Source organism: Sceloporus occidentalis, unplaced genomic scaffold (genome assembly GCF_023333645.1).
Source record: "Sceloporus occidentalis isolate IW3139 unplaced genomic scaffold, rSceOcc1.0.p SCAF_7, whole genome shotgun sequence".
In the NCBI taxonomy this organism is placed as follows: Eukaryota; Metazoa; Chordata; class Lepidosauria; order Squamata; family Phrynosomatidae; genus Sceloporus; species Sceloporus occidentalis.
In genome coordinates, this window is record NW_028316987.1 from 77,294,157 (window position 1) to 77,317,117 (window position 22,961).

Consider the following 22,961-nt stretch of genomic DNA (forward strand, 5'->3'; position numbering starts at 1 on the left):
TCTGGACGGCCACAGTTGCTCCAACCTTGTACTATTTATACTGGTAAATTCTTACACTTGTAATGAAAAACTCTCTCTCTCTCTCTCTCTCTCTCTCCTTTTTGTTGAACTTCCTTCCTTCCCAGAAAGGAAAAAAAGCTATTGCTCTAACGGTTCAGAACCTGTTTTAAAGTATATAAAGTACAGAGGGAAAGGGGAAAACTCTGCTTTGTCCATAGAACATCAATGGAAGTGACTGAAAATTAAACCAATTCCTCTGTCTAGAAATCCCATCCTTAATCTCACATTTTAAACAAAGGAGAACATGAGAGATTTTGAAGAAAAACGATTAACTCTTAACTAATATTCAAAGTTGTTTTTTTAAAAAATGTTTTCTGAAAAATTAATTACAAATAGATAAGGACTATGAATGAACATTTTCTACCTCTACAATGGAGGCGATATAAGATTCTCCAAGAATAATTTGAATGTGGGTACGTATCACTATCAATAGCTATTTGTATACTTTTATGTTTTTGACAAAAGTGTTTCGGTATCTGTTGTAACGTTCTGCACCCAGATCAAAACAGAACAATAGACTGGATTAACATGTCAAGTTGTAGTAAATTACAAAACATATGCTAGAAATAATTACTATGCATCAGACACAGGTGCTGAACCTTTTAGTCTGACAGCAGACACAAGCAAGCACAATGTTTTCAAATTTTGAAAAACATACATTATTCAAATACAGGCTTTCAGAGTTCATGCCATGAATTCATTTTTAATTTTTGTCCCAATTTAACAAGAATTGTTTTGAATTGACAAATCATTTTAGTACATTGGCTATCAAATTGTATGCAAACCTAAATTCTGTGAAAACAAAAACAAAAAGGGTTTTGTTGAATTTTGAATGTCTTCTTTTTAATTTAGCTAATGATCTAACATCTAAAGTCCATCTCTACAAACATGTCATTGGATCTTGTATTAGATTTATTACTGTGGGTTTGATTCTGGAGTACTATCCCTGCCAAGGTTTCATAGACACTGGCACAAAATACAAATTCTAGAGGGTGTCATCTTTTACATAACTGGCAAAATCTGCAAGTCCCCATGGCATCATACTCCAACATCCTTTAGTACTGTTACATACTCAGTTCCAAAACTATATCGGAATTATATTATACAGCTTCTTTCTATTCCAAATAAAAATAGTTACTGCTTGTGATAACTACTTTGATTGTAAGAATATTTACTCAGAAATCAGTCCTATTAAGTTAAAGAGAATTCCCAGATAATGAGATTTGCGCCTGAAAGTAGTTTCATTATGACTACTGCCTGCAACTAGCAATTACTAGTTAACTATATTCTAGTAACAGCAACAGCAATTAAAATTCATTTAGGATAACCTGTGGATTGCTCCTTCAGCCTTCCTGAGACTGTTCCAAATGATGCTAATGCACATGCAAATCTAACTATATGATTCATAGGCGGGTTACAGACCGCCAAAAAATACGTATGGAATACGTATTAGGGTTAGGAAGGGGCGGTGCTTCCGCATCCCCCTAACCCTAGTACGTATTCCATACGTACAACATGGCGGCGCCCCTTCCACATGGGGGCTGCCATGTTTATGTATCGGATGCATAGCGTCCAGACGTGTCGCGGCGCCTATGACATTGCGAATGCGCCAGCGGCGCCTCGTGATGTCACAGAGGTGCCGCAAGAAGGAGCTCCATTTTGGAGCTCCTTTTTTGCTCCGCGCGGGAGCCACGCGGTGTGGCTGCTGCAGCTCCCGCACAGAGCAAACAGCGGCGGCGACAGGCCGCCTCAAAGCGGCGGTCTATAACCCGCCATAGAGAGTATTCAAAGATATTGCTGTGTTAAATCTGTAGAATCAGTATGTAGAGATCAGTATGTATATATAATCAATCTGTATAATCAGTATGTAGAAAGGTGCTACACGATCTCGCTATTCACAGAGACTATAAAGAAGTAGCCCAGGTTTCTGCAGTGGCAAAAAGTGTGTTTGCCCATGTAAAGCTAGTTTGCTAGTGGCACCTGTTACTAGAGATGTATGATTTGGCCACAGTGACACATGATTAATTACATACTGTCTTGATTATTCTTAAATTTTCTACATAAGGTTGCCTTCAAAGAACATTCATAAACTTCATCTGGCCCAGACTGCTGCAGCCATACAACTTTCCTGTTACAATATGCAGCCACCCATCTCTAGGCACAATTCAAAGTGCTGTAAAGCCACTGGACTTTGATCTAGGCTCTCTGAAGCATCTTCCCCCATACAAGCCTGTCTAACCTTTCACATACATGTACTTCTTTCAGTTCTGCCACTCTGAGAGGCATATCTGGTGAAGATCAAAAGGAGGGCATTTGTAGTGGCAGTTCTGAGGTTGTGGAACTCCCTTCTCTAAGGGATGTTAAGCTGGCCCCTCCCTATTGTCTTAATTCTAGCAGATGAAGACTTCATTTCAGCAGACTTTCAGCAATTACTTGGCTAATAAAAATAGAGTTTTATCCGCCAAGCTAAGTGGGAGAAAAATACAGGTGGGTACTTTTTAGCCTTTGAGATAATGCATGTCTGTTTATGTTCTTTCATAGACTGCAACTTCCATCTTCCAGTTCCCAAACTGACTGAGATTTGCGATGTGTGATAAATGGGAGTTCATTTATCAAGGTCTTCTCTGCAGGTTTATTATTTTAATTGATTTGATTCTTCCTACTAATACTATTATTTGTGTTTTCATATTCTAATTTAATGCGTTTTAATTGTACCTGCTTTTTAATCTTCTTGTGAGCTGGCTTGAGTGCTAGTTCATGAAGAATAATGGAGGCTCCAGGAGAGATTTTGGCTGGAGGAGGAATGTGGAGAATATTGTCACATGTGCCAAGCTCCTACAGCTCACCAACAGTTATTCAGGAGAAGGAGAAGATGGCAGTAGCGTAATCAATATTCCAAGCCACCCCTCCTATAGTACCTTGGCTCTAAAGCAGTGGTTCTCAACCTATGGGTCCGGACCCCTTTGGGGGTCAAACGACCCTTTCACAGGGGTTGCCTAAGACCATCGGAAAACACATATTTGCATGTAGAAATGAAAATAATTTTATGGTTGGGGGTCATCACAACATGGGGAACTGTATTAAAGGGTCACGACATTAGGAATGTTGAGAACCACTGCTCTAAAGATCTTCAAAGCCAGGTATTCAAATGATAAGTGGCTTGCAGCTGGTGGCAGTCTCCTCCCATTTCTGCCATTAAAGCAGATTCTTGGTATCTGCTGAGGTTTGGTACCAGGACCCCCGTGGATAATAAAATCTGTGGATGCTCAAGTCCCACTAAATAAAATGGCATAGTAAAATGGTGTCCCTTATATAAAATAGAAAATCAAGGTTTGCTATTTGGAATTTATACTTTTTTTGAATATTTTCAAGCTGTGGACACTTGAATCTGTGGATAAAAAAATCCATTGATAAAGAGGGCCGGCTGGAATGTTATCCCAACCACAATGGTATGGTAGTCTTATTTTCTCCCCTCCATTGCAGTCCCCCCATTTTCAGTGTCCCTCTTCAGCAGAGGTTGTTGTTTTTGTGGTGGGAGAGGAAGGAATGGATTAGAAGACAGAGGGCAAAAACTAGTGAAAAAATGTCTTCAAAACTATGCTGAGGGGGGCACTCTTATTATTAATTAGTGTCCAGACCAAAGTTGTTTCTATTACTCAGATAAATTTAAAACAGTTTCCTTTATAGTAGAAAGGAGCAGTTAATTGGGGGGGGGGGGGAGTACAGTAATTCCATAAATCTCTTGTTCTCATAATGTATACAGTTCACAGCACTCTTCCTGAATTTGGCTGACACGGTTCTCATTCCATTGTCACCAAGAACTGCATTTATTCTCTCCCAAGCCTAGGGTATGGGGCTTTGAAACTGTGGGTCTCTTAGAAGTAGCTTTCCCTATACATGCCCTCCCTGACAAATGGTGGGCACCATTTGAAAGGCATCTGGTACTGGTGGATTATGCTATAGAAATTGTGACCATTTTGAAAACAGATGCTGATTTGCCTCATTAATTTTCCACAATTAACCATTCTATCATACAGAAGTAACAGAGATCTTTCAAGTAGTACCATGTATTTTTCAGGGATACATACTGGGGCTTCTGCCAGAGCAAAAATGCAGATGTGTTTTTTGAAAATACATTCCAGGTGTCCCAAGCTTTTAGCCTTTTTCAGTAAAAAATGAGATCATATAATATCTAGCAGGCACTGGACGATACGGTGGCAGTGTCCTATACCTAATAAAGGATACTACCGGATGCAGTGCTATGCCACTCATATAGAACTCTTTCCTAGGGCCTAGAGTGTATGATTTGGTGTAGCTCAAAACCTATTGTTAGTGGATAACCACAGTTCCCTATTCATCAGAGAATACTGGCTATTATTGGGACAGTGGTGTCAACAGTATTAGGTAGACAAACAAAACAAAGGGATGGGTATAATGCTTTGACACCTGCAGAGAGTTACTGTTCCAGAGGTTTTCATATATAATTTGGGATGGCCCAAAGCCTAGTTCTTTATTCATTTGCATAGATTTTGGCTATTACTGGTGTAGCAGAAGTATGTCACAGGCATCCGGTACTTAAACATATGGTATTCACTAAGGACACTGTACCTAAAGGTGTGGGTCACCACAAGATGCACTTGAAGTCTGCTGTAGATACGCTGCTTTACCTAGGTATGCTTCAGGGGTCGACTTAAGTAAAATCTACATGTATTATGTGATTGCTGAAGTTCTATCTCTATCTTCCACTTCTTGAACTACAAAACTTACTAAAAATTACTTCAGCTTTATTCATCCATTCGTTTCCTATTGCTTGAACTAAAAAAGACAGAACAACAAATTTGTTGGCCTCTTGTCATAGAGAAGGCATTGCTTACTGGGATCCTTATAAAGGCAGCATTTTTACAGTCTACACTATATTTCATACTTTTAACTATCAATGGACAATTGTAAATTTCTCTTCTAATACTCCTCACATATGAATTAATGTATTAAAATTAAATTCACAGTCTAATATCTTTGTAACATATTTTCCAACGCTATTAATAGTTCTTGAGGAAACCTGCCAAGAAATTACCAAGTTCTTTGTTGCCAATATGTTACTGATTTATTTAACACGTTTATATCCTGTTCTCTATCATAGGATCTCAGGGTGGCATACAATAAAATCAATTTAAAACAGTAACAATTGAATTAAACTATCTGACAAGTTAGAACAAGTCAGTTCAAAATCAGGTAACTAATTTTATGGTAATTTAATAGCATGTACTGATTTGGATGAAATCAATTAGGCCCCAAAGGACTTGATTCAAAGCTACACTTTTACTAGGCAGCAGTGTGTAAGGAGTGTTGGTGTCAATTAGGTCTCCAAGGGGACAGATTTCCACAACTTGGGTGGTCCTTTAACACATCCTTGTACAGTGTATTGCCCATAATAGTAAGATACAGAAGGATCCCTATGGCAGATCCTTGAGCAGGCACATGCGTGTGTGTGTGTGTGTGTGTGTGTGTGTGTACAGTTGGCTCTCTCCACATTTGCAGCTTTGACTTTCGCAGTTTTGATTATTTGCAATTTTGATTAATATATTCTCCCTAGGAATCTCTAGGTTCTCCAGCACAGCTCTGCCAAAGGTTGACCATAAGGGTTGGGCTGGAGAACCTAAAAGTTACTAGAGAAAACAGTTCTTTAGGCATTTGTAGGTCTTCTAGCATGATTCTATGATCAACTTCTGGCAGATGCTGACCACAGAGATTCCTAGAGAGGTGCATTTGCGGTTTTTCCACATTCATGAGGGTCATTCACCCATGACCCCAGCAAATGTGGAGGGACCACTGTGTGTATGTGTGTAAAACACATCCTTCAAGTAGTAAGGTTCCAAGCCATTTCACACTTTAAATATAATAATCAACACTTTGAATACAGACTGGAACCTTACTGTCAGCCAATGCAACTCCTTCACTGTTCAAAGACATAGGCCTGATTTACACGGGCCTTTGCGGCGCCCCCGTCACATACTAGGGGTTGGCCAAGGACGCACCGTCCATATTGGCCTCACCCCTAGCACGTGATGGGGGCATCAAAATGGCGATGCCCTGGACACACGGGTGCCACCATTTTGACGTGACTGACTTTTAGCATCCACACGTCCTGGTGCCTTTGTGATGCCACAAGTGTGCCACTGGTGCCTTGTGGCATCACAAAGGTGCCACAAGAAGAACCTGCTGACATTATCAGACCTCAGAGGGAGAGAAAGGCCAGCTAGCTCCAGACCTGGCCTAAAGGAAGAAGGAGAGTCCTCCCTCCAGTCCATCTGTCATGGTCCAGGCCTCAGAGAGAAAGAAGAACTGCTGGACCTGATCCCCTTCCCCAACACCATTCCCTTCTCCTTTTGTGCCATGTCTTTTTAGATTCTAAGCCTAAGGGCAGGGAACCGTCTAATTAACCATTTTGTAAGCCACTTTGAGAGCCTTTGTGGCTGAAGAGTGGGGTATAAATACTTAAATAAAAAAAATCTAGCTGTTGTGTTTTGCTCTACCTGCAGCTTCCTAGTCATGTAAGAGGGCAGCCCCATTATAGTTTGCATCACAGTAGCCTAATCAAGAGGTAATCAATGTATGAACTACTTTTGAAAGTTAACCCTGTTCGGAGAAGGCCACAGATAGCGCACCAGCCAAAGCAGGCACCAAGTCAACATGACCTTCAGTGAGTGAGATGGATCTTGGAATACTTCTAAGCAAAGCACCTGATTCTTCTCCTCCAGAAAAGGTAACTTATGCAATTCATTGACCCATGAACCATCAATCCACGGATGCCCTATCTTATTGGGATTTAGCTTCAGTTTGTTAGCCCTCATCCAGCCCATTACAGCTTCTAGACACTGGTTTAGCACTTGCAGAGCTGGTGCCAACAAGAAGTAGAGCTGAGTAGACAAGAATGAACCAGTGGTATTACCAGCTTATGTGAAAGGGCAAACAAATGATCATGACATTTATTTGCCACAAATTTTACATTCAGACAGAATGCTGGTTGCATATAGTCAGACAACAATTCTCCATGGTAACTGATGGATATACACACACACGTATATGGCTATGGACAAATATACCAGTCTCTCACAAATTTAAGTCAAACAAGTGATGTTTCAACTCCTTCTGTATTTTGATGATAGTAATATATTACTGTTAGTATGCAAATCCTTTGTGTCAAATCCAGTGAGCCATTTTTAAAATTTAACAAGCTCATAACATGCAGTGATGCTGAACTGTTACCTGAAAACTCTGTAGCCCATCCAGGAAAAAGCTGAGAAAGAAAGAGCTTTTGTAAGCAACTGCTCACCTATATGGCCTCCACTGTTGTGACCAGAACATTCAATTTCCTCTGGATGAAGTGTAAAAGCATACAGAACAAAAGCCAAGAAATAAAGCAGAATAGTTAGAAGCTCAGCCAAAAATGCAAAAGAAGAGTTACTTTTAAAAAAACAACTGTACAAAGCATAGCATCAAAAGCCTTCAATATGCCTCTGCTTTAAAATAAATCAGTGTATTGTTCTACAGTTGAGCAAGAGATTCTGGAATAAGGCAACATGCAGCTTAACTTTTCACCTTTTTATTGCCTCTTCATGATAGAAAATAAATTTTTAAAAGGCATTCTATTTTGTATTTTATTGCAAGATAAAAATATGACAGTTGAAATGTGAAGATAAAAGAATATTGAGAGTTTTGTGTTTGGCTCAATGGATCAGACAGAAAGGTTGGGTTTTGTTTTGTTGATGACCATAATCTCTCTGCTTGATATAAAGTAGACCTGGTGCATATTTTACTATGCCAGAAGTTCTCTATCAAAACAAGCTACAACTTTCTAAGTTGTTATAATATGAAATAAGTGAACTGGAGCTGTTATATGTTTGTTCTGATTAGTAACAGCGGAACAAGTTATAAAGAAAACAAAACTGGCCTAGATCCAGCTTCATACTCATGCTGCAGCACTAGTAAGGTACAAAAAGGTACAAAACTGTCTTCCCTGCCACTACCACCTGCAGCACTGAAGAGTGTCTGAAAACTGGCAATGGATTGTTTCCCAGTCCTCTAGAGTTTTTAGCATGCAATAGCAAAAACAAAGGGAAAGGGATCCTAAATATATCCTTGAAGATCTGTAATAAACAAACTAGGTCTTTTAAAATAATTTAAAAGATTTCAAAACCACAAGCAGGGCTAACACCACCTTTAGAATGCTTTGTACAAACACACCTGATTTACTATGTAAAGTTTATTTTTGAACATTCACATGAATTAGAACAGATTCACAAATCCAACAAGCTCAATCTGGGTACAGAAACATGTTTCTGCAAGCCAGGCCTGTTGCTTGCATCCCTGTATCCTGTTATGATCCTGCTATGGAGAGAAAGAATAAAAACAAAAACAGATATCTAGCAATGGGACAATACATGTGGAACCCCTTGCCCTACCCCACAGAGATCTCCATGTATGCACACCAATCTTATGGGCAGACGTCTTCTCTCGCTTCAATTCTCAAGATTTGAACTACATACCAATAACTAAATGAGTGGTTGTTTATCCTGTATGTACTGCTATATCTGCCGTTAATTACTAATTGCTTCTCAGCCTGTTGGCTTGAAGTCAAGAGTACTGTAGTTTCTAACTACTTTTAAAGGGGGGAACATTTAGTTCACCTCATTCGCAAACCATCTCTGTGAGCCAGAAGGGGAACTTACACATGTACCTTCCATTTCCTCTTAGAAGAAAAGGGAAAAATAGGAGGCAGAGACAGATTACATGGACCAAGGACACAATGGAAAGATAAACTGTTTAAAATGTAGGAGAAAGCCACCTACCACACTGAACTGCTTCCTCAGCTTAGAACAGCCAAAAAAATAAGTAGACATGATTGACATTTTGAAACAATATATTTAGGAAGTAGTGGTAAAATAGGAAAAAACATAGCTGGGAAGCATAACATGTTAAGAGCATATGTTGCAGTAAATCTGAACCAAAATGTACATTTTCAGCTTTGTTCAAAAAATCATCTTTACCATAAAGCTGCTGCTTCTTTAAGTGGGAAGGGAAGAGACAAAATCCCACTTTCACAACATTAAGCAATGGGATAGTACATTTTGCAATACTTCTCCCCATCCTTTCCCTATCCTAGCCACAGTTAAGAGATTAGGGATGGGTCAAATGCATACAGACTCCCTTGACTAATCTGTTCCCCTCCTAAGCATGGGTTGCCTCTTTGAATTATTATGCATCATAGGCCTGTTACAGACTGCCAAAATAAAGCTGTTTCGGGTCTCTTTGGAGGTATGCTGTTTAAATGATGCATGCATCCTAAGAATCTGAAAGCTGCACCAAAGCTGCAGCCCAATGCTTAGGAATGGAGTGTGGCTTTGGCGCGGATTCGTAGGACCCATGCATCATTTAAACAGCATATCTCCAAAGAGACCCGAAGAGCTTTATTTTGGCAGTCTGTAACAGGCCATAGTTTACAAATGTGTTGCATAGCAATAAACTATAGTTGTTCATGATTTCAGTGGACTTTAATCTAGGGGTTTTTAACCTATTTTAAACTTTAATTTGAAATAGGAAAGGTTGCAATTCCACCCTGCACAGCAATAAGATTGATTAATGCTACAAAGATGTGTTACAGGAGGAAATAGTACACAAAAGAAGGGGAATAAGCACAGAACTGCACAGCCATTTCCACAGCCCTTAACAATGTTAAGCAGCAGAAATTGTTAGATCAGCCCAGACTTGTAAAACCATTTCTCTGTAAAAAAAAAATACTTTACATATTCAAACTATGTTCAGCACGAGGATTGAGTAAAATGTATTTTACAGTGAGTTTTTTTTTTAAATTCCACTGCATTTTGAAGATTGATTTAACTCTTCTGCAGATTAACCCTCAGTAGTATTACCCTACAATATCACTGATTGCTTTGGTTTCTTTTTTTGGACTGCCCACCAAACCGATTTGCTTTGATTTCTTTTTTTGGACAGTCCACCAAACTCCTTTCCTACAATTTCCTTTAGTACCACTTCAGAAGATGCACTCCTCTGACCAAATGTTATCGATCAACACTGGCAACTGATATCAAAGCTAAGTTCCTATATATAATTTTCTTAATAGAAATTATTATATTGTGTGTTTTTCAAAATGAGGCTGGCTCCCTGATGGATGAGAAAGGTTCTTCCAAATATCACGAAGAGCCATCTCATTGCTAGTCCAATATACAAGGGATTCAGGATAATGTGTCATGCTGCTACATGTTTGTCATTTGGTTTTTAAAAAGAGAGATGCATGTCCATATCTATTATAGTTGACAAAAAGCAGGAATGTCTTCTTACCAACATCACTCTGTGCAGCAGCTCTATTGCATCACAGAGTATCTGTTTAAAACATTCTCATGCTAAATCAGTAAAAGTAGGACCATGCAATAGGTAAGAGCAAAGTGAGAAAATACAGAAATCTTTGGAGGCAAAGTTTAACTTGCTAACAACTATGGTAAAACATTTTTAAAATTTACATTAAATAAAGTTATACAATTCAAAGATTTACCCAAGAAATTAACAAAGCAAAAAAATATATATGATTTTTGCAATGGAGAACATTTAGGCAAAACATACTGAAAAATAGTAAGTATATTCTTCTGCAAGATGAAAGAGCAAATCACAAATGGAATCTGTATTAGTACTGCCCTCAAAGCAGCAAATATCCAATAATAGAGCAAATTTCCCAAGTAATATATGACACTAGCTTCAGACAGTTGAGGACAAGCAGGCAAGCATATGGCAAAAGCAACATTGCTTTTGCAATAGTGATAATGAGGAAGAACACCATGGTATTCAAACCCAGAGGAAATGAAAAGGAAGATGCACTTGGCTTTCTGACCTGTACAAAGAGTTCTTTTATAACACTGGAAGATCAGGATGTAGAACTTTAAATTGCAATCAATAGTTGTAATCAATATAACAAGGAACTTTGTTATACACTGTAATTTCAGTACTTGACTACCATGCAAAATTGGTAGTATGCACAATTTATTCTCAAAATAATTCAAATACATAAATTAGGTTACCATTTTTTTTACAAAAAAATATTGGGTGGGAATCAGGGGTCCCTCATGTTGTTGTATGGCAAGTTTGAGCATCGGTAGCCAGCACAGTCAATGGTGAGGAGTGCTGGACGTTGCAGTGTTAACATCCAGCAGGCCTCATGATTCCCATCCCTAGTTTAAATGAACACAATCCGAAATCACAGGATGTATACTTGAAACTAACCACACAAACTATTTGACTAGGCTTCAGTACTTATTCTCTATCACATAGTGAAAATAAAAGATTGTAATTCAGTTGTATTTGGGGAAAACATATTGGCTTTCAAATAATATATTTTTCACATCTGTAACACACTAATTATAGATTATTTTTTATAAATTCTTTTTGGTTACAGATTAGATTATAACAGATTATTATAGCTATGAATGACATTATTTCTTCTCAAAACCTGAACTATCCAGTACTGTATTAAATAAAAAACCTATTATGCTAAAATTCATGGAAGGAAAGGAAGTTGTTTTAGTTGATGTTAAAACAAACATTAAAGAGCAGATATATACATGCATAGCTATTACCAATTTCTTGCAAATATAGCCTAATGCTATCCCATATGTCAAAGACAGGGAAAATTCTCATATGTAAGTGGCAGCCCCTCCTATGCCATAATTTCACACAACCATTTCACAGTCCAGGATTTTCCAATTATAACAGCACGTTTTAGAGGAGTCACAGTAACAGTGAAAATATATCCTTGTGTTTCAGATTATTTATCTGTGATCTCCTTTTGTGCAGAGCCCTCCTTAAGTGAGGCAGTGAGACTTCCAGAAAGGCATGCATAGCTTAAATTTGGAGTTATGCATTTTTAAAGTAATAGGAGCAACTGCAGTTGTACCTTTCTTCTTTCAATTACATAACTGGGAATTTTGCTTTATGTATTTAATTTTTATATAGACTTCTCAAATTGCCAAATCTGAGGATGCTGTGTGGATGACTTACATCTGACATGAGAAAATTCTGGAAAATAATGGCCTGGCAAGTATTTTTACTTCTTTGAATTTAATGTGAGGTTGGACTTACTGAGAATAGTCATTCTGGGATGGCAGGAGGAGCAATCTACCATGTTTGGGTTAATCCCTGCATGCCAACCTGACTAGGCAGGAGCCCACATTTTTTTCAGTTATCACCATTAGGACTCCTTCCCTCCTTTGTCAGTTAAATTATCCAACCCTGACCTAAATATTTAAATTTATATCCCCCCACCCCGGTGGGTGTCGATTGCTCCTCCTGCCATTGCAGAATAACTATTTACGCTAAGTCCAACCTCTCATTCTTGGGGTGGTACAGAGGAGCAATCCACCATGATTGGGATGTACCCAAGCCTCCAATTCTGGGTGGGATTATAATATTTTATTATAGGAGGTGCAGAGAATCCTGGTGGCACAGTGGTTAAATGCCAGTACTGCAGCCATTCACAGCCACAAGGTTGTGAGTTCAATTGGAGGCAGGGCTCCAGGGTCCACTGAGCTTTGCATCCTTCTGTAGGTCGCTAAAATGAGTACAGTATGCCTGCGTCATACGCAGGCACATTATATGCTGCTTTCAGCATATGCTGAAAACAGTGTTGTTTCTTCTGGCGCCATGCGCCAGAAGAAACAATGGCACATGCACCCGTGGTGCGCGCACACCACCACGCGCCGCTGCGAGCACAAGATTATATTATTTTATTATTGTAATGGGGCTCGAGCATATGCATTTTTTGTTTTACGTGATGGGGGGGTCCGGAACGGATCCCTCGCGTAAAACAAGCGTGCACTGTACCCAGCTTGTTGGGGGCAATTAGCTTACACATTGTAAACAGCTTAAGGAGTGCTTAAGTACATTGATAAGCTGTATAGAAATGTACTTGCTATTGCTATAGCACATTTTTGCCAAAAGCAGCCTGGGCTGATTTATATCTATCCAGTTTATAATGCCTAATAAAGGTCATAGGCTCTTTCCAATCAGCTGTCTCACAAATGAATTGTAATGAAGTAGATACGGCATGAGTGGAGCTGATAGCCACAGCTCCCACTGAAAAATGCCAAACAAACTGTGGCCTTGGCTTGTCGGCAATGAATACATGCCTTAATCACAGGCTCTCTGACCTTATGTTGATGGACTGAATGAAACAATTAAAGCTTCTGAATGCCTAAAGTGTGAAGTTTGTTTTAAATAAACTTTAACTGCGTCCCTTACATCCAGTGTTCCACATATGTTCCATTGGGTGCTTTGCTCAGAGACACAATGTAGGCAAATATATTGCCTCCACAAGTCCCTTTTTTGGAATGCATTTTGGTAAAAAAAAACATTGGATCCATGAACAATATTAATTAATCTTGCTCAAACTTGCATTAAATTCGGATTAAATGACAAAGCTGCCAGTTCTAAAACCCTTCTTGCCAAAGTTATAGTCAGAAGAAAAGCTGCTTTAAATGAAAACTTCCTTAAAGAAGAGTCTTCCATCCTAACATGAGGGTGTACTGATAATGAGATTGCATCATAAATCAAAATTATGGCGATAACACTTGTCTCTTTAAGTTATTCAGTCTCAATACCTCAGATAATCCTTCTTGTAAAAACTGTGAAACGTATTTCATCTTCATTTCTTTTATTCTTAAACTATGTGAACTACACCAGTTCTCAAAAGACTCCCATGTCATTTTATAAACATTTTAAATTGATTTCTTTCTGGATGCCAAAATAGTGTCTGTGGCAAATCACTAGGCAGAGTCTTCTTTAACATTAGGCTCATCAAATTGTGAATGCTCATTTGAGATGTTTAAGCCTAATATCTGTAACACTCTCGTCAACAAACATCTAAATGACTTACTACTTTAATCCTAACAATAACCTTTGATCCTAACAATAACATTTTGGAATTTTGGTGGCTTCTGTGTACCTGAAGGTTTTTGTACAAGCAGTATACTTACTTGAGTGATTTACTGAATGGATATCTAAATGCAAGTGAACTCTAGGCTCTGTGTAATTGCTTGTGACTAAGAACAGAGTCTGTATAGTGGTTTGAGCATTGCACTATGACTCTGGAGACAAGGGTTTGAATCCTGGCTTAGCCAAGGAAACCCATTGGATGATCTTGGGTAAGTCATTCTCAGCTCCAGAAATCTCTATGATAGTTTGCCTTAAGGTCACCACAACATCAAGGCACGCAACAACAACAGCAAAAACAACATGTGTGTAGATGACACCGTTTAAACCAAGTTGTGTCAAAAACTCTCAAAATATTGCTGTGTACTACTATCCATAGGAACATTTCACATCTATTTGTAAACATTGTATTGCTTTGTCTCTACACTGGACTCTGCACTAGTAGCAGCCCTTTTTTGCTTAATGACCTGTCAGCCCTTAGAACTGAAATTTCTATCCACACAGATATAGTGGCTGTCTCTGTTATTACTATTTGCTGATGGAAAACATAGTTCTCTTCACATGCATTATCCCAGGAATTAATGCATTAAGATAGGAGGTAGAATTAGCAGTCAGCTTGACAGCCATTAAACTGCTGATCTTTCTTTCTACATTATCAGTAAGCTTTTTTTTCCCCTGGCACTCACTCTTCCCAATTCCTTGTCTTCTTCCACCTCCTCCTTAATTAGGGAACACTGTCTTTTCCCTTTTACTCCCTCTGACCGCAAAAAGATTTCTGTCCTGACATTTTATGCTTTTTTTGGGGGGGGGGGTCGTCTAACTTTCATTTACTTTCATTTACATTAAATGCTCTTTCTGTTCCAGTGACCATCTGCCTTGCTATCACCTGAGGATATAGAGATCTTCCCTAATCCTTAATCCGTTTGCCACCAAATCAGGAACCTGCTTGTAGTGGACAACTGAACTGCTTGCAAGCGTGCATCTTTACTTACTCATGGAGTAAAGTATTCTTTCATTCAAAGAAACTGTTTCAATATCATTTCACTTAAGTAGGATACACAGCAGAGTACTATGCCAAAATATTCTTGTCACATTTTAATACACATGCCTTAATATGTAAAATAATCCTTTTAGCATGTTTTGTGCTAAACCTACTTGTATGGTCCAAACAAAGAAGTCAAAATATTGTTATTTAGTCAGAAAGACAAACAGAAAATGGTTTAAACATTCAACATAATGGTAAAACCTCATAAAGCAGCATTATAGTACTTGATGTGATCATTCATTATAAACTGATTCTCAAGAGATGCAGAAACTTTTTAGTCTGAGGATAGCATGTGATGTTGGGTTAGAGGTTGGTCATTCACATATATACAAGCCCACAAAAGGGGGGGGGGGACTCTATCCTGACTGATATCAGGAAATAAATAAATAAATAAATAAATAAATTGTAAGAAACTGGCAGGAAAAAAGCTGGGAGGAAATCGAATTGTGATGAAAGACCATATGTGTCAGTATGTTTAAAGAATTGGGAGTCACATACAGTTTCCAGAGTTGTAACATACTGACACCATGAAGGGTAGGAATTGGATAAATTAACAAACAGGAAACTATTTCTCTAGTCATATTTTGTTTCCTTATATATGACAAATAAACTTTAGGGGATACTAATTCTGATTCAGCAAAGTAGGCTGACTATATTTGCATATTCTGATATATGTGTATACCCAGGATGTATCTGTATTAACTTCATACATCAATAACACCTAAGAAGGATAGTGAAACCACAGATACTGATCAATCAATTTGTAATTATTTTCTTAATAATTCACACAGACATGTGCATGCACATGCACACACAAGTTATTTTTTCTCTTGCAAAAACTGCTGTTTGAATAAGATCTAGTTTCTGAACTTTAAAAAAAAATCACTTTTATTTAGTGAAATTACCTGCAGGCTTGGGCCTGCGTGGTTGGTTGGATCTCATTTAATTGTGTTGAATCATTTATAAGAAAAGTATGATTTCTAATGCTTGATAGAAGACTTACATGATTTTCTATTGGAAATTTTCAAAGGCTGAATATATACATCTGATCTTCTTAATGCAAGCCTCCTATATAATGGTTTCAGAGAAAGGGAAAAGGAAAAGAAACAGACACTCTTTAATTTCCATTGTTATTCTGTGATTAAGAGATACATATTCCTAAATAATACACTGTTTTCAAAGTCTTTGATACTGAACCCTGGATTTGTTTGTTTTTTGTAAAATGTACAGGTACAGCTGCAGTCCTTATTCCTATACCATCCATATGTCAATACAGATGTCAATATATGATCACTGTGTGCTTTTTTTCCTTTGAAATTGGATTACCAATATTCTAGAACTGTTTTGCCATTACTGATGTTGGCACACAAGGAAATCCAAACTATTTGGGTCAATGACTTACCAACTTCCAATATTCAATCCCAAAGCAAGTCTGGAATTTTATCAGCTTTGTAATTCATAAATGTAGTCATACTAATATATTGAACATATACTGATAACTTTTTAAAGTTATCAAGTGGGGGAAACTAGCTTGGTAAAACTGGCTCACCTTTCCTGGAAATGCTTTGAAGGAATTAAACCTGCTCTGGGATTGGCATCACCTTCAAGTTTGGCTTGCCACCAGGTTGCATCATCCTGGCTCATGATCTGAAGAATATCACCTTTTCTGAAAGGAAGTCCAGCTTCTTTACAGGGAATTGCTTTATCCTCATTGGGAGCATAGTCAAACAGAGCTTTCATAAATATCTGGAAGAAAAATTATTATATTTATATTATAAATATAATAATATTTATAATTATTGTCTTCACACAACCCAAGGTGACAAACAAACATATGTTAAAATACCACTACAAAAATATTTACATACAGAAGATACCTAGATGTAATGCATATGAAATAAATGATTAAGCATACTTTACATATGCACTACAATTTGCCATCCCATTTACAGCTCTTATTCAAAGCAAATCGGGGCTTACCTTTCCTTCTTTAGATGGGGTTTCTTCTTTGACACTGGGTATAATTTTAAATGTAATGGCTCCTTGAGATTGGGACTAAAATATATACAAAAAAGAAACATTTAGATAATTCAATAACATTTAATTAAAAGCAAGAGAGGAGACAGAACTGATGTAATTTACATATGTTTGGAGTTAAATTGTTATAAGCGATAACACAAGACTCAGCCTACTGTTGGAAGTGCTCCAGCCTTGTCCAGTTTAAAAATAAAGTAGTTCTGATCAATTTTGTACAGATTAGTATACAAAACAAATCTTAAGCTTCTAGTAAAGTTCATCCCTTGTGTAAACCAGATAAACTACTGAAATCTACTCACAAGGTTTATGTTAGTTTGGTGCTGATGGATTTTTACTTTAAAACAACACTACCTGACACCTCTCCCCTTTTGAAATGGAACTGACTTCAAAATAATTTACACTGTACATGATGGATTGTATCCCAATCAGAAATAAAAATCAAAGTTTTATGGCAGTGGTAGGCTCCATATACTGCTATAGTGCAAATCGCAGCATATCTCATCAATAGGTATGCTGCTAAGGCAGAAGGGAGGTACAATCCAAATATATCTGGAAGGCTGCATTTTGTCCATCCCTATTCAAGAAAGTCATATGGTCTTGCAAAACTGTTTCATAAATCCTTGAATCCTTTTTGCTGTTTAAGCTGGAGTGGCCTTTACACAAGGATATCTTATCTCAACCACAACATTTACATCCTTTCAAGTGTGATATCTCAAGTAACACTTTATTCATTTAGCAAACAGAGCTCTGGAGCCGAGTCCAGGCACTGTGCATTATGTCTTCTGTTTAGAATTTTCAGAATTTTGATGAATAAGCAATGTTATGAATTGTCTTTTTATAGGCAAGTACAAATACATTTGCAAAGGAATCTAACATTATCACATAGTGATTTTTATGCTTGTGAAAACAGAATATAGTTGTCAACAGCCTCATTTTCTTTTTAAGCATCAAGAAATTCTGCTGTTTTACCTTTTTTCTTTTTCTTTATAAGTAATAACAGACTAAAACTAAGAATAGTAAAGCAAACCATAAAACAACATGGATGTGGTTTTTCAAGAACCATGCATTATTTATTAAATTACTTGTTTACATCTTTCATCTACATGTTACATTTGTAACCTACCAGAATTCGTATAATTTCTTCTGGTTTTTTATCATCTACAGAAATTCCATTGACTTCCTTAAGCTCATCACCAACATGAATAAGACCTACGAAGTATAATAAATTATCAGTTTAAATCATTTTTGTTTAACATAATAATGCTTATGCAACATTCTTTCAAATCATAACTTACTACTCTCAACAAAAGATCTCTGTTTCGCTTCCCTTCAGTTGTAGTGATATAGCCAGGGCTTAAGTGTGTGAATGAATACAACATATACACACACAGCATTATATCCAAAGTCACTCTGGTGGATGAAAAGTCAGGGAACTCTATGTCTTTGTCTCCTCATTTCCTTAACAGTCTGCCAAAAAGCCTCTCTTGAGAGCTACAAAGCTGAAACACAAATCAAAAAATATTTGAGAACTCCCACTGCAATGGACAGGTTGCTCACCTGTAACTGTGTTTCTTTGAGTGGTCATCTGCGAATTCACACAAATGGGTTTATTCTGCACCTGCGCAGCAATACTCGGAAACTTCTAGAATCTCTGGGCAGAAAATAGTTTGCAACTTTCTGCAACTTTTTGGCGGTAGCTCCGCCCACCTCTATATAAGGCCCCTAGCGGTCCCGCTCTCTTCAGTTCCGAATGAGCCACAAGCGCGGTAGTGACTTTAGCTAAGAGCAGACACTGAGGGGAGGATGGGCGGGATTGTGTGAATTCGCAGATGACCACTCGAAGAAACACAGTTACAGGTGAGCAACCTGTCCTTCTTCTTCGTGGTCTCTGCGAATCACACAAATGGGTCTTGATCTGGGAGATCCTTGTCTGGTCGGTCATAAGCCGAAGCCTCGTCCGCCTCTGTGCCAAGGGTGGCTTGGTCTTTACGAGAGGGGGAGCGTATCTGGCGTCTGCCCCGTGGCGGGGAACGAGAACAAAGCCATGATTCATCCCGTGACGGGGAGCGAGATCTAGGTCTGGCCCGTTGGGGGGGAGGCGGAATGTCCGAGTACGGGATTTCCCCTTCAGACTCAGAGGAGCCATCCAGATTCACAATTTGGAGGTCCTCAGTTGGAACAGACAGGTGGCTGGAGATGAGAACCCTCGGCTCCAGTGGAACTGAAACCGACGCTGCAGGTTGCGAGGGAATAGGGGTCGCCGTTGGCCTGGACTCCGGTGATGGTACGGCCTTAGGTCTCGAATCCGGCGGTACCGAGACAGTGCTTGGAGGGCCCTTACGGCGAACCTTGGTCGGCGGTGATGCCGATCGAGCCCTTTTGGAGCCGCGGTCCGTGGAAGAGGACTTGGTTTTTTTTTGTTTGTCTCCCTGCCTTTTCTTGGAGGGCTTGGAAGGCTGTCCCTCAGCATCTCCAGAAGCCGTAGCCGCAGAGGGCTGATTCAAAACTTTGTCATAGAGGGCCGCCTTGAGGGTCCGGTCTCGGTTCTTCAAGGCCTGCGTGGACATGGCCCTACAGTGGGGACAGGTACTTGTGATGTGGGTCTCCCCCAAACAAAGGACACACTTATCATGGCCATCGGCCATAGGAATCTTCATCCCACAATTGGTACACCTTTTAAAGGAGGCCATAACGGCCGTTCAGGTCTTTCCCATCGAAAGTCAATCAATGTCCGTATCAGAGTCCGTTTGAGAGTGGTCAGTCGTACCGAAGGTCAATGTCCAGAGATTCAATCCAAGAATAAGCGAGTGCTAGTGAAGTTCCTTGAGCTGCTAACGCGGCGGAATGAAGGAACTGAAGAGAGCGGGACCGCTAGGGGCCTTATGTAGAGGTGGGCAGAGCTACCGCCAAAAAGTTGCAGAAAGTTGCAAACTATTTTCTGCCCAGAGATTCTAGAAGTTTCCGAGCATTGCTGCGCAGGAGCAGAATAAACCCATTTGTGTGATTCACAGAGACCACGATGAAGAAACTTTGTTACATGAGAGACACTAGTGTGTCTTAAACACAAGAAAGGTCTAAATGAGTGAAAATAAACTAGGATCCAATTACCTGTTTTAGTTCAAGTTCTGTATATACTCATATATTAGTCTAGAAATCTTAATTAAAAATTGACCCAAAAAACCTGGGTCAACTTATTCATGGATCAATGTAAGTACAGTCCACCCTTCACATTTGTGGGGGTTAGGGCGCAAGACACCTGTGAAAGTGAAAAAAAATGTGAATATGGGGAAAAGCCCAGGACAGAGGAGGAGGATTACTTGCATGTTCTTCCAAACTGCTCTGGTAATGGGCTTGGCTTTCTTTCCCTCCTACCGAAAGGGAGAAAAGGCCCAGAAGAAGGAATGGTGCTTCCGTCCTGGCTTCTCTGCTTCCTGCCGGGAGTGCACACGCACCCTTCCAGGCCATGCATGGGGGGAGTGCACAGTCAAACTCACAAATAATCAAATCAGCAAATGTTGAAACTGTGAACATGGTGGGCTGACTGTATTGTACTGTCCGCCCTCTGTATCTGTAGACTTGCCATCTGCGGATTCAACCATCCATGAATGGCAAGCCTGTGCTGTCCCCAATGGCAGCATGTGAATGTGACCGTACAGCCATTAGGGACAAACCTTGTTGTCCTCAGTGGTGCTACATGCATGCAGCCGTGCCACCATTAGGGACAACGACTGCCATTGTTCCTAATGCCGGTGTGGTTTGCGCTGCCATTGGGGATGACATCTGCTCATTCAAGCATCTGCTGATTTTGGTATCTGCAAGAGGGAGGGGTCCAGAACAGATCCCCCACGCATACCAAGAGTTGACTGTACTTTAACTCTTATCAAAAAGGGAACTATCCATTTCTCTGGATAGAGTGGTGAAAGATGAGAGCTTGGTCTGTCCCGGGGAGCCCCTAAAAGAAACATCAACCCCTGTACTCTCTCCACTGCTGTGCCACGTCTGACTTTTTTGAATGCCTGGGGGGCGGGGGGGGGGGCGGTGGTGGAAGCTCTTTGGTGCTTCCCTGAAAGGAGTCAAGAGGAATCTGACTTTGAAGAAAATGAGTAAGACATCTGTATATGTTTGTCAGCTTTTCTGGGTTAAAATCAGTCAAAGTTGTCACATTAAACTATAATCACTGCTTATGTACTCACCATTTTCTTTGCTTTGCCTTTTCATCCTTTTTGAGGTGTGAATTTCTTACCCTTACTTATCCCTGGTAGCCTCCCGCACACATCACACAGTCATAATTTACCATAGTTCCCTCCTCATTCATTCAGTCTCTAGGGTGAGCACAAAAAGTTATGCCGAGTGCAATCTTTGGCATCATTTTCCTTTCCATCCTGTGTTACATGCCCCTAAATTTTACCCTAGACGTATCCACAGGTTATATCAAAATCTATGATTCTGATCCCAAAATCTGACCTCGATTTATACAAGAGGCCGACTTTTAGTTGAGGCTCAGATAATATATAGTAATTTAAAATCCGTTCCATCATCAATATCCACAAAAAAGTTAAGAAGGTCTTACCACTTCTATCTGCAGCTCCTCCACGCATTATCCGAGCCACAACAACAGCTCCAGTGTTTTCATCCCTTTTAATAGTAGCTCCCTTTAAAAATACATTCAAACATTAATGTAAATTTAAAGTTGGACTGCACCGAACCATTTTTCAAACACAAGTGTTCAGTAACTTGAAGAGATTAAACCAGATTCCAACCATAAAGGTATCGCTACATTTCCAGTTTGATGAAGAATTTGTAAGGCATTAAATTACTGCATCAATGAGAACTTTAAACACCACATATACAAAAGTAAAAAGGAGGAGGTTTTTTTTCTCCCAAAAGCTTATTGTATAGAAGAGTTTCCCACATATCCTGCATTATGTGTCCCTTTAAGAGAACACCCCACTTACAAAGAAAATAACTGTTGCTTGAGCCAAGTACCTTGGAGAATTTTTGGTTTTCTCATGCAAACTTAATTGAACCTAAAAGTTATTCCATTTTGGAACACTGCTTTGCAAAAATATGAGGAACAAGTAAGGAATTTTTTAAAGAGAGACATTTCTTACATTAGTAAATTGGTTATTAATTACAGTGGGCCCTTCCCTTACGCGGGGGCATCCGTTTCGGATCCCCCCATGTAAGGGGAATTTGGCGTATGCCCGAGCCCCATTCAAAAGAATGGGGCTTGTGCACGTGGCACAGTGTGTGCACCACTACCCCTTCGGGGGGGACACCAAACCTTCTTACGGTGTGGCTTTCAGAGTATGCTGAAAGCCACATAAGTCACACCCACGTATAATGCGGGCGCACTGTATAAAATATATAAAAGTTCGCAGTCTGGGGGTGCTTCTGGACTCGTCGCTTCACCTGACTCCTCAGGTGGATGTGACAGTTAGAAGTGCCTGTTATCAGCTTCGGCTTATACGCCAGCTGCGACTCTTCCTGGTCGGGGGGACCTTGAAACAGTGGTACATGCACTGGTAACCTCTCGACTTGATTTCTGTAATGCGCTCTATATGGGGCAACCCTTGTACCAAACTCGGAAGCTACAGTTGGTTCAGAATATGGCAGCAAGACTGGTCACTGGCAGCTCCAGGGCCAGCCACATAACACCTATATTGAAAGATCTGCATTGGCTGCCAATCTGCTTCCGGGCACAATACAAGGTGTTGGTTGTTACCTATAAAGCCCTAAATGGCTTGGGGACAGAGTACTTGGAGGACAGCCTCTCCCCATATAATCTGCCCCGCACTCTCAGGTCGGGTGGGAGACAACTTTT

The 22,961-nt window shown here is 39.5% G+C and overlaps 1 protein-coding gene across 2 annotated transcripts in view; it reads right to left on the reverse strand.

Annotated features, from left to right (window-relative positions):
- The window catches only part of LOC149309996 (MAGUK p55 subfamily member 7), a 102,083-nt gene that overhangs the window by 17,320 nt on the left and 61,802 nt on the right, over positions 1-22,961 (reverse strand). Inside the window, exons 7-13 of one of the 2 annotated variants that reach the window (XM_089533440.1) lie at positions 21,708-21,789; positions 18,261-18,346; positions 17,081-17,155; positions 16,650-16,846; positions 16,104-16,168; positions 8,910-8,930; positions 7,394-7,435 (exon numbers count right to left, since the gene is read on the reverse strand). In XM_089533440.1, coding sequence (XP_089389566.1) covers positions 7,394-7,435; positions 8,910-8,930; positions 16,104-16,168; positions 16,650-16,846; positions 17,081-17,155; positions 18,261-18,346; positions 21,708-21,789 — 568 coding nt within the window. The remainder of the gene's footprint in view (positions 1-7,393; positions 7,436-8,909; positions 8,931-16,103; positions 16,169-16,649; positions 16,847-17,080; positions 17,156-18,260; positions 18,347-21,707; positions 21,790-22,961) is intronic. The other variant, XM_089533441.1, reaches the window with a different exon arrangement.